The sequence below is a fragment of the Podarcis liolepis genome (assembly GCF_965112155.1).
Source record: "Podarcis liolepis genome assembly, chromosome: 3".
Classification (NCBI taxonomy): Eukaryota; Metazoa; Chordata; class Lepidosauria; order Squamata; family Lacertidae; genus Podarcis; species Podarcis liolepis.
In genome coordinates this window covers 104,453,080-104,464,987 of record NC_139557.1, presented here as the reverse complement: position 1 = coordinate 104,464,987, position 11,908 = coordinate 104,453,080, and the positions used below count along the sequence as shown (strand labels likewise).

At 46.0% G+C, this 11,908-nt stretch overlaps 1 protein-coding gene across 1 annotated transcript in view; it reads right to left on the bottom strand.

Annotated features, from left to right (window-relative positions):
- Positions 1-1,370: 1,370 nt before the first annotated feature.
- PRKCE (protein kinase C epsilon) overlaps positions 1,371-11,908 on the bottom strand; it is a 311,931-nt gene continuing 301,393 nt past the window's right edge. Inside the window, exon 15 of the mRNA XM_083494361.1 lies at positions 1,371-3,220. Within this exon, the coding sequence (XP_083350487.1) occupies positions 3,074-3,220 (147 nt within the window). The 3' untranslated portion in view covers positions 1,371-3,073. The remainder of the gene's footprint in view (positions 3,221-11,908) is intronic.

Genomic DNA, 11,908 nt, shown 5'->3' with positions numbered 1-11,908 from the left:
TTTTAGCTAGTTTGACCCTCAGCCACTACCTGCTATGTATGTATTGGCGATGCTAGCTCAAAGCAGCCCTCTCTTTCCCAGTGCATTTGCACAGACAGCTCTCACAACCTCTGCACATGGCCCTGAGAAGGACAAGGGCTTCTGCATCGAGACACGGGCTTGTGGTGGGCTGCTCCTGGCTCAAGGCCAGCAGAGAAGGGACGGAGAGGGAAAAGGCTATGCACAAAGAACCATGCCCATTTTTCTCCTTTGTAAAAGCCTGCAAAAGTAACACACTGCTGTTAAAAGTAAAAGCAGAGTAGGACATCACCCAGATTCAATACAATGATTCCTTTAAAAAGCATCTTTCTTAAAAATCCCCTTCACACCTGTCATTGCATCAATGACATGAATGATTCAGGTACCAGTTTCTAAAATAGTTTCCCTACGGAAGTATTACTATGTACATGTCGGAGAAGCTGTAAGATTTGCAGAAAACCTACACTGCTTTATTAAAGCAGTTACAGGTTGGGTTTTTTTGAGAATTTGCCCAAACTTTAGCCCTTTAACATCTGTCTATAAAGCATCTAAGTCTGTCTGTTTTGATTTTATGATTTAATAAAACATTTGTTTATTTGTTGTTGTTGTTTTTTAAAAAAACATTGTTTCGTATCTTGGGGTGGGGAGCAATTTTCCTGATATAATCTTTAAGACTTTCCATGGCAGCTTAACCTGACTATTTTTATCAGTCCTTCAGTCAGGCAGATTTTTTTCCACTCAGCAACTAGCTTTGCAGAGAAGTGCATCTTTGGGTGTATTTATTTCAAGATCCACGGTAAAATATCTCTGTCCCATTCACTTATGGCTTTGTGGTAAGGCTTGGCAAGCAGCTCAAGGGTACAACCAGCAGAGAGAAGGAGGTAAAGAGAGATGTCTCCCTCGCAAAAACCCTGCATTATGAGGGCTAAAAATGTTGCTGGGACAGATTTCTGGAAGCACCTAGTAGGGAGCCGAATATTTACTACCAAGCCTGCCTTTTTCACGCAATCGTGTGCATGCTTAATTGGAGATAAACCCCACTGCGTGCAACAGGGTTTACTCCTAGGTTGAGCACACGCAGGCATTCTGCCTTAGAAGAATCTTAGTACAGCTGTGGGAATTATGTAGCAACCATGCACATTATACAGTGGTGCCCCACAAGACGAATGCCTCGCAAGACGGAAAACTCGCTAGACGAAAGAGTTTTCCGTTTTGGAGGTGCTTCGCAAGACGAATCTCCTATGGGCTTGCTTCGCAAGACGAAAATGTCTTGCGAGTTCCTGCGGGTTTTTCCCCTCCCCCCCCTTTTCTAAGCCACTAAGCCGCTTATCAGCTGATCCGATAAGCAGATAAGCCGCTAAAAGCCGCTAATCCGTCAATGGGCTTGCTAATCCGCTAGACGAAGAGAATCACAGAACGGATTCTTTTCGTCTTGCGAGGCACCACTGTAGTCCCTTCATCCCTTCTGCACTGATGGCCTCTGTTCTCATCAGTATTAACAAAGAGCGGGGAAACCTCTGTCCAGGCTCCTTTGCCCTGAGCTCAAGCTGGTAGTACTGTGGGCTGTAGATGCCCTTAGCATGCAATGGCCTGGTTCTATTGAACTAGGAAGCCCAACGCAGCAGAACTTTGAAGAGAAAGAATGTGCACTGCCTTCTGCTTAAAACGCAACTCCTAAGCCTAAGAAGCAGAGGGTGTCCCACCTACCTGTCTTCTTAACACGCAAGCAGCCCGAAAGGTGGCACTTGACTGCCAGCCCCCTCCTCCTTAGTCTCAGTGTTACCTTTGTAGAACTTGGTGGGGAGGAGGGGGGGCAAAAGTAGACTTGGTTGCCTCTGCCCATCACTGGCTGTGGCTCCACCTGCTGCTGTCTTCGCTTTCCTGACTTCCGCCCACCGGCCACGGTTGAGCCTAAGAGGATCAAAGCTTGGAGGTGAACTCTAGTTCCATGGGCCCCTTGCTTACCCACAGAACTGCAGCGTCCTGAAGGTCTCTTTCCATTAAAAAGAAACGGAAGGGTATTTCTGCGAAAGGCAAATGGCTGATCCTAAAGCTGTCTGTCCGTATTTGAGGAATCGGCTTCCGACAGCTATGCTGTGCTGCCACAGCAAATGCGACCGACCAATTCACATTCGATTCAGGAAAGTCAACACAAGGTGACTTTATCCCCACCTATTGGTTTGGGTTGGATAGCTCAGCCGGGACACCATGAGACTCTTAATCTCAGGGTCGCGGGTTCAAGCCCCACCTGGGGCAAAAGATTGCAGGGGGTTGACCTAGGTGGTCCTTATGGCCCTTCCAGCTCTACAATTCTATGATAGTTCCACAGGGGCAAGAAAGCAAATCTAAGTGTTTGTTTAGTACACTTGAGAGGTGTGTGTGCGATGGGACGGTCATTTACCATGTCTTGGAAAACTGTTAGCAGGAGTGGAGAACCTTGTGCCTAGAAGTCAAGCACAGCCCTCAAAGCTGCTCTATTTGGCTGTCAGAAATCTCCTCAGGTCAGGGGGAAGGGGAAGCTTTCTAGTGACTTTTTAAAAAATCTCCAAAATGTCAGAATGAATTAGTTCTGCCAGGATAGCTCAGTCGACAGAGCACGAGACTCTCACGGGTGTGAGCCCCACGTTGGGTGAAAGATTCCTGCACTGCAGGGGGTTGGACTAGATGACCCTTGTGTTCCCCTTCCAACTCTAAAATTCCATGATTTTATGAAGGTGCTAGATGAGGATGGGGAGGACAAGTCGCGGCCTTCTGGAGAACAACAGGAAATATCCTAAATTGAGAGGGGGGGCGGCAGCAGCAGCAAGAAACAACAGCAATGTGTTACCTTCACGAACTACTTCTGGCACAAAATATTTTGCGTTCCTTTGTGAGATGGAAATCATGAGTGCCTCCAGCTCAAGGACAAAAGGAAAATAACAATAAATAGATAGACATAGTAGAAAGTAAGGGTTATGGGCTCAAGGTCAGAGAAGTAGCTCTTGACTGGGTAGCGGAAAACCACCTCTTGCAGTGTCAGTGAACTGGTGGCCCCAAACGGCATGCTGGGGACTTCTTATGGCAGCAGCTCTTCCCCAAAATATGAGAAGCCTTTAAATTCTTCTTGGTTGATCTGCTTTATAATTGTCTCGTCCACTGCTGTTAATACTGGGTCTTCTCGTGTAAAGTCTTGATCAAAGTTATTTACATCCCTTTTGGTTTTCTGAGGAAGAAAAGCAAAAAAATAATAAAAAAGGGGAGAGGAGATAAAGATGAGGAGTTCTTTCGTACTTAAAAACCCCAAACACAGAAAACCCAGTTTTTTGAGGGGAAGTGGGGTGAGGAAGGAAGCGGGGGGTGAGGATGTTTTCGCTTGTTTGGCTTCTGAGGTAAGCCAACAGGTCCCTGAAATTATGTGCATATATAAAACCACCAGGAGATAATGAGGATGACCAGACGAGATCACAGAAGCGAAGGATGGGTTTGGAGTAGGCCGGCTGGCCTCTTACAGGGGAATATCGAGAGCGATGACAACAGCAGATAGCTACAATTACGATATTATGCAGCAGTGGTTGCCGCTGTATATTTAGGCGGGCAGCTATGTTGTGATAAGTAAAGCATGAATTCAAACGTATCTTGCCTGCAAATGGCGTCACGGGATGAGACCACAAATTGGGCATGAACAAGGAGGCAGGAGGAGCGGAACCCCAGAGCCTCCTTCTGAAGCTGAATGTTGGAAAACTCAGGACAGACAAACAGAAGGAAGGACTTCTTCACCCAGCTAAACCATGGAAGTTTCTAGCACCCGACGTGAAGGGTGGGGGCACCAACTTGGGGGGCTTGAAAAGGGGATTCGGCAGCTTCGCTGAGGATAAGGCTAACGATGGCTTCTGCTCATGTGCTGGACCCAGAAGCTGAACTTAGTGAAGAATGCTGCCGCATGATTGCGCTGGTTGCCTGCTTGTGTTATTGTCAGTATACAAAGCCCTTAACAGCTTGGGACCTGTTTACCTGTGAGAGCGCCTTGCCCCATAGAACCCCACTTGACTGCTTCGATCTATGGAACTGGCAGGGTCTTAGGTATTGCATAACAGTCCACATTTGTAAGAAACTGATCTTTTAGCATGGCAGCTACCACACTTGGGACCCATCTACTTACTGACACCAAGCAGGTGCCTTCACTATCCATACACGTAGAAGCCGTCTTGTGTTTTAATCTGGCTTTAATTTATTGTTGATTTTAATTATTTGTTAATCATTTTAAATACCAGTTTTTTTTTAAAAAAAAGATAGTTTGTTTTATTCTTTTTGAAAAACACTTAAGAGGTTTTATTGTGAGTACGTAAAACACTTACGGGGTTCCCTCACTGCGAGAAGCGAAGTTACATGGAACCAGGCAGAGGGCCTTCTCGGCAGTGGTACCCTCCCTGTGGAACGCTCTCCAGTCGAATGTCAAGGAGATAAACTACACAACTTTTAGAGGACATCTGAAGGCAGCCCTGTATTGGGAAGTTTTTTAAATGTCTGACATTTTATTATGTTTTTATATGTGTCGGAAGCTGCCCAGAGTGGCTGGGGCAACCCAGTAAGATTTGTGGGGTATAAATAATGCTGTGAAATAGATAAATAACTCCCCAGTATTAGAGGGCCTCTGAAGACAGGTGAATGAGGACTACAAGCTGGAGAGGGACTACTGACTTCATGCCCTGCTTTTAGGGGATTCCCACAGGTATCATGTCTGCCACTGCGAAAAGAGGATGCTAGACCAGACAGGCCTCTGGTCTGACCCAGCAGGGTTCTGGTTATGTTTTTGGAGTGTGGCTCCTATTCTCTACAATGAGGGCAACATTCCGACAAGCTGAATCTCACGAAACTGCCCTGAGACCTTTTGATGAAGGGTGGTGTATAAATCTAATGAATAAAAGTTAATAAATAAAACACTTGGCCTTCAAATGTCCCCAGGGTGCTCCTGGGCAGTGGCTTCACCCAACAATCACTGCACTTCTGCAAATGGCTGGCTTGATGACTTCCACTGTTGCCTCTGATACTGGTTGCTGCTAGACCTAACACTTCAGTCACACCAGCCATGGAGATGGGAGCCAGGAGGATGTTGCTTCAAAACCATACAACAGGTCAGCCATCTGTGAAATGCTTCCTGGCAAAGCCTTCCTTTGGAAGCACCTTAAGCTAAAGGGTTTTCCAAGTACAAAGCAGGAGAGACACAAGCTCCTGACATAGACTCCCCACACCTCACTTGTATGTCTTGGCTTGGCAATGATGCACAATGGCTACACACACCATCCCATCAGAAAGCAAATTGCCTGTAACGTTGCCATTGCTTGCAACGGAGCCCCATGGCCTCTTTGCCCACTGGGAGCAATTTAAAATGGAAAGGAATGGGAGGGAAGGAAGGGAGAATTGAGCGCTTTTCATACCAGTCTCACCCACCCTACCCATCTCTCCTTCCTAGTTTTACCCCTGCCAATGCTCTGGATGTGCATTTGCTGGCCAAGGCTCCTGATTTGCTAGGATCCCTTTCCTAGATACCTTCAAAAAAACTTTTTGTGAAGCTACGCACACACCCCCAAACAAAACCCCACACACATATTTGGCCCCCCAAATAGAAATTGCCTTATTTTGTTCTTAGTTGTGTTTGGGGATAGACATATTTTCATGTCTTACTTAGACAAGCAATAGGAGTATTTTGCAAGCTTGCATGAGTTTGATAACACAAGCATGGCATGACAAGAGCTTGTGACAATAGGTGTAAATATTGCTGCTTTTGCATCCTTCTAACATCAGTGGCATCCAGTGGTTACTGGGAGTGAAATAGGGGGTGTCATCCAATTAAAAGCCTCAGGAATAGGAATGGGGAAGGTGTGGCCCTATAGATGTTGCTGGACTACAACTTCCAACATTCCTGGCGCTGGCTGATGGGAGTTACAGTCCCACATTATCTAAAGGACACAGGCTCCCCATTCTTGCAGGATGAAGAAGAAAATTGCAGTTCTAGGGCTGGAATGAATTTGTGTGCAATGAACTTCCAAGTGAATTCCTCCAGCTGAAATTTCTTTGCAGTTTTGGGGACCAGATGTGAGAGTTTGTCTCTGCATGAAACTTAGAAGTTCAAAGGGAAGGTGTGTGAATCACTCAAGTCATCTCCGGTGCATGCTCAGGGTTATGTAAAAACTGGGCTGCCAACTTTTAAACTAGCCTCCTGCTCTTATGCCTTTTCACAGCACCTTGTTCAGCTGCCATAAAGAGGGGGCAATGCTTCTCTCCTTGCTGCGAAAAGCTACTGCTGTTGCTTCTTGCAGATCAAGCTACTGTTCATGGCACAGAAGCAGACCAGGATTGACTCTGGGCAATTCAATGCTAGCACAAAGTCAGAATGTGCTATGGAGCATAGATTCATTAGCTAACTGTTACCTGCTACTGCTGCAGCACCTGTTAGAAGAGAAAAGAGGACTCCGCTGCCTCTTAGTGGCTGAAAAGAAACTGTAATGCGTGGGAAGAATTTGAAGAATGCTCTTACAGTAGAAGGAATTCAGTTTGCTTCCACTCCAGCCACATCATTTGTGCACTCCTTTATTGGGGAGAACCCAGATGAAGTAGCTTTGCTTTTCTCTGCTGTTCCGCAGTCTTTCTAAAGACCGGCTTTGTGGCCATTTCCACCCACTCCTCAGTTGTTGAATGCAACTGCAGCATCAACCTCTTTGGTGTGGTCTAAACAAGACCTGCAGTAACTGGTGCAGCCCTGCCTCTCAACAGAGCTTGCCCTGCATTTTCCTGGATGTTTCTCTTTCCCGGCCAAACAGCTAATTATCCTATTACTTTTCAAAAGGCTTGCTTTTGTGTGTTTGACTTTGTTTGTTTGCTAAACTACAAGTGCACCAAGAAAATAAAAATAATAACTCCATAGTCATATGTTTGCTTTTAGCAATGTAGGCCTACCTGAAGCACCGAGAAGAGGAACAGCTATGACTCCCCCCCCCTTTCAATCTTCATTCCTCTTTGGTTGCTTTATATCAGGGCTGCGGAGCCAAACTTCCAGGAATCAAAGGCGGCCTCCCAAGCCTTTCTACCTGGCCCTATGGACTCTCCCCAAGCCACACCCCTCACTGGCCCTGGTTTGTACCCTGCTTGCATGATTTTGCCTGGCTGGAATGTGTCCTTGAACCCTAACAATGCCTTTTGCTTGCCTGCATAGAGGGTAGAAGGGGGATTGCGAGTGTGTGTAGAAACTAGCCTACTGTGAAATTTACATCAATTGCTCCACCCACTTTTGCCTCTGGCCCCACCCACCACTGGCTTGTGGTCTCTGGAAGCTTGTCCTGGAAGGAATGTGGACCTCAGGATGAAAAGGGTCCCCCACCCTCGTTTTATATTAATCCTCCTTTGCAAACACCTCTCCCGCAAAGCCGTCCCCACCATCTCTCCGCAGTTCCCAGCAACTGCCTTTCTGCACCAACTGGCCAAGTCTGGGCTGCTTTTGGACCCTGCCTACGTAGAAGCCAACATGAGAATACCAGCCATGTTGAGACCATTCCCTCCCTCCTCCCCACCTAGGATCAGACCTCAATACTTACTTATTTTTTACTTTAATTGAGAAGAGCAGGTGGGTGGGTGGGTGGGAAAACCAGAGGCAAGAGGCAAAGGAGAAAATAGAAAGGCATGGCATGAAGGTAGAGGTCAGAGATAAAATGATAGAGTGAATGTGGAAGACAGGATGAGAGAGGAGGAGGAGGTTGAGAGGCAGCGAGAGGGACAAAGTGATGTGGGGAACAGGATGGAGTGGGAAAGAGCTTTACTTAGGAAGAAGAAGAAGAAGAAGAAGAAGAAGAAGAAGAAGAAGAGGAGGAGGAGGAGGAGGAGGAGGAGGAGGAGGAGGAGGAGGAGGAGGAAGAAGAGGAGGAGGGAGAAGAAGAGGAGGAGGAGGAGGAAGAGGAGGAGGAGGAGGAGGAGGAAGAAGAGGAGGAGGAGGAGGAGGAAGAAGAAGAGGAGGAGGAAGAAGAAGAAGAGGAGGAGGAGGAGGAGGAGGAGGAGGAGGAGGAGGCGGCGGCGGCGTTTGGATTTGATATCCCGCTTTATCACTACCCTAAGGAGTCTCAAAGTGGCTAACATTCTCCTTTCCCTTCCTCCCCCACAACAAACACTCTGTCAGGTGAGTAAGGATGAGAGACTTCAGAGAAGTGTGACTAGCCCAAGGTCACCCAGCGGCTGCATGTGGAGGAGCAGGGAATCGAACCCGATTCACCAGATTACGAGTCCACTGTTCTTAACCACTACACCACACTGACTCTCTTTTCTTAGGAAGTTCCTGGTTGAATTAAAGTAATTGTGGTCTGATGAGCTTAATATTTTTTTTAAGCAAGAGCAAAAAAAATGGGAGGGGAGGGGGGAGAATACTATTGAAAGATGCTGGGATGAAAAGCCACATGGGGAAGGCAATGTAGAGTGAGGAACTGGCAGGTGGAGAAAAGGTTAAGCACTGCTGCTCCTCTCACTCTGTGCTCCAAGCAGCTTTTCTGAAGAAACAAGGGGGTAGACATGGGCAAACCTGTTAATTTCTCATTGCCCCAATCTTAAGTTCAGCTGCCTATATTTCCACATCCATTTGCTTTAAAATAAAGTTTAAAAATAGCATGGTAAAAATTCATTTGCATCACTTCTAATTCTAGCAAGCCATTTTGCTTAATGTAATGTGCTGGGCGTGTCATCTGCACTCATATAGATGCGCATTTGCAGGCACACCTTCCTCTCCCATATGCATTTCTGCACACTTTTTTTTTTTTTTTAGTTGGACAACAGCATCACAAAGTTTGGCTCATTTCTGGAAGAGTTAACGAGTTAGGCCTGAATTGAAATGCAATGCAAATTCGATTTCCCCTCCACCCCTGTATCAGGAGGATACAGATACACGGGTTTGCACCTGACAAACAGCAGATTGGTTATGATGGCTTGCCTGCCATGTTCACAAGCTCAAATTCTAGGCATTTATTTATTACATTTAAGCCCCACATTTCTTCAGATGGGCACCACCCTTCCCTCCACCTCAGGAAGCAAAACAATTTGGGCTGGCTCTGCAGCGAAAATTAAACTTGGGGGTGTGAACAAAAGTTAATTTTTCAAAGAACCAAATGTACAATTTAGGGCCAAAGTATCTGCGAATGCATTTACTCCCTCTGTTTTGGGCCTTAGCGATTGCCTTCCTAAACGCAGAACTGAGAATACTGGACCGCCCTTCCTTATCCTTCTCATGAAAGTGATCTGTTTTGAAGCCCTTTGTTGGGGCCCTTCTGCTGAGCACAGCAAACAGGTCCAGCGGCATTTCTACTCCTTCTTAGCATTACTGTCTTAAGATTCCAGTCTTATAGGTGGTGCCTAGTTCATGGGCAAGGGTGTTTTTTTAAAGGCACGGCACCCCACGGCGAACGTTTTTCTCAGAGACTGTACAATGGCAAGCTGCAGAAGATGCAAAGCGCACTGGATGCTGAATGCCACAAATAACATGGGCATGGTGTGGTCTTGTTTTAGAACTTCATTTCTTATTATACATTATCTGCCACCAAAATTTCCAGTGCTGCTCTCCTGCAGCAAAAACAGCAGCAGCAGACATTCTGAAATGGCACTTCAGAAGAGAGGCTCCAGTAGGAAACAGCTGAGCAAGAAATTCAACTGTATCACTTGTGGCCTGGATCAAGATATCGTGTATTTATCCCACTTCATGTGCTAATCAGCTTCCCAATGCCAGGAGGTTTTGTTATCATCAACACTGCTCTGTTAGGAACATAGGAAACTCCAGGGTTTCAAATGAGTTGGTTAACTGTCACAGAAACAAATATGCATGTTTGGGTTTTATTTTCCCTCTGACCTCACTCTTCACAATTCCCACTCCACTGTCTGGGTAACAGTTCATGTGTCTGATGAAGTGGGCTTCATCAGTTTGCAACATCATACATTTGCTGGGATTGTAGCTTGCTAAGTGAGAATCGAAGTAGACCTACTGAAACCAGCCCACTGATTTTTAAGGAGTCATGCAGAGGACTGACTGCACGATAAAGTTACGGAGTAAGGGGGGGGGATGTTGCAAACTTGGTCAACAGATTTCTCTGGCCACAACAATGGTAGGATAGGAGTGGTGGCACTTGGCAGAAATCCCAGTTAAGGGAACATCCTCCTTCTTTAAAAAGGGCGGAGAGAAGCAACGCACAGGGTGCTACAATTAAAACTAAATAAACACATCACTGTGCTTTGGAAATGAACATAAACAGCAATAAATATCCACCTGTGGGGTTGGATGGCAGGAGCCCCCCCTAAATCTCACAAAGGATTAAAAAAAAGTAATTGGCCATGACCCAAAATCCATATAATATAGGAACTCCTTAGTCTTGTAATATGAACATATGGACTGTCCTCTAGACCTTCTCCATCAATAAAAGAAATGCTCCCTACGCATGCATGTGCTGCCTCTTGAGCATTAAACCTCTTCACAAAAGAGAATGGAGAAGTCCAAATGTGATTGGAGCTCCATGTAAAATCAGGAGCCCTCTTCCCCTGTGTTTGCAGGTTTCTGACAACCTGCTCCTATTGCTCAGGATGCACACACTGGTGGGTTGCTTGGCCCCCAAATGATTCATTGTCCTTGAATACTGAAACCCCTTTAGGACGGGGTGTGTGGGTGTGTGGGTGGGTGTTCAATCAGGTCTTGACCCCCTACCATTCTGTTTGCCCCACCCCCAACCTTTCCTCTGTGCTCCTGCTTCCGTCTGCTCTCGAGCCAAACCCTCCTGGCTGCCACCAACGTAGAGAAGCACGTTGACGGCAGCTGGAGCAAAAGAGGCCCACCTGGCTTTCCCTTCTCTCCACTGTTTAGATGCTAGCAAACATAAGCCACAGGCAAGTTCTATCATCCCTTTCCAATACACTGATCAGGACTGTGAGAAGGGACTTGGAGGTGTCAAGAGTCCTTAAGGGTGAGAAGGGAGGCAGGGGAGTCAATGAAGGAGTGTTTTCCAATGGTACGTGGGCCAAACTCCACTGCCCAAAGTTGATTTGAGCAGAATACATTCCATGCAGACGCATGCACTACAGCCCCTTGGCGTCCCCCTCTGTTAAACGCCACTTGCCATGCACCGGGATGACTGAATGGAAATATATTATGAGACTGGAGAGGGACACCTCGCGTTTGCATGTATTAGGCCTGGAAACAAACCTACCTGGGCATTTTCCCCACTGTAGGCCTTACCTTAAAGAGGGACATTCACACTGAAGCAAACTTGAAAAGAGAGAACATTCACACAAAAATAAATTTACTCGGCCAGTAATCTCTGGTGTTCCCATTACTATTACTGTGCAGGACACTGCATTTTAAACAGGGACTTATTTATTTGCCAAACTGCAAAGTCATAATCCTGTATCTAGGACAGGTTCAGTAAGAAAGTGCATGTGCAACATTATGACTTTTTAAAAGCAGCAGAATAGGAAAAAGCCCTAGATAAAAATGCACAAATATTTGGGTTCCGTAGTTACAAGTTTTGTTTTGTTTTGTTGCCTTTTTAAAGAAAGCAAACACCAACATGGGAAATTTCCATGGACTGTATCCAAATAAGCTATGCTCAGAGTAAAACTCATTGGAATTAATAGAGCTAGGTGAGTCATGTCCATAGTTTTCAGTGGGTTTACTCTGAGCAGAGCTAGCATTGAATGCAAACCCACAGGTTTATTTATGTTTGAAAGGTTGCCTTCAGAAAGAAAGTCCCTCTTTAAGGATTCCAGCCACATTTCTTTGCAACCCGCTCTCTGCTGCAACATTTATTATTATAACAAACTGCTGATTTCTCTGCAGCAATCCACTGACCCGTATTTATTATTATTAAATTTATGCAAGTGGGGCTGGCAACAAAATGCT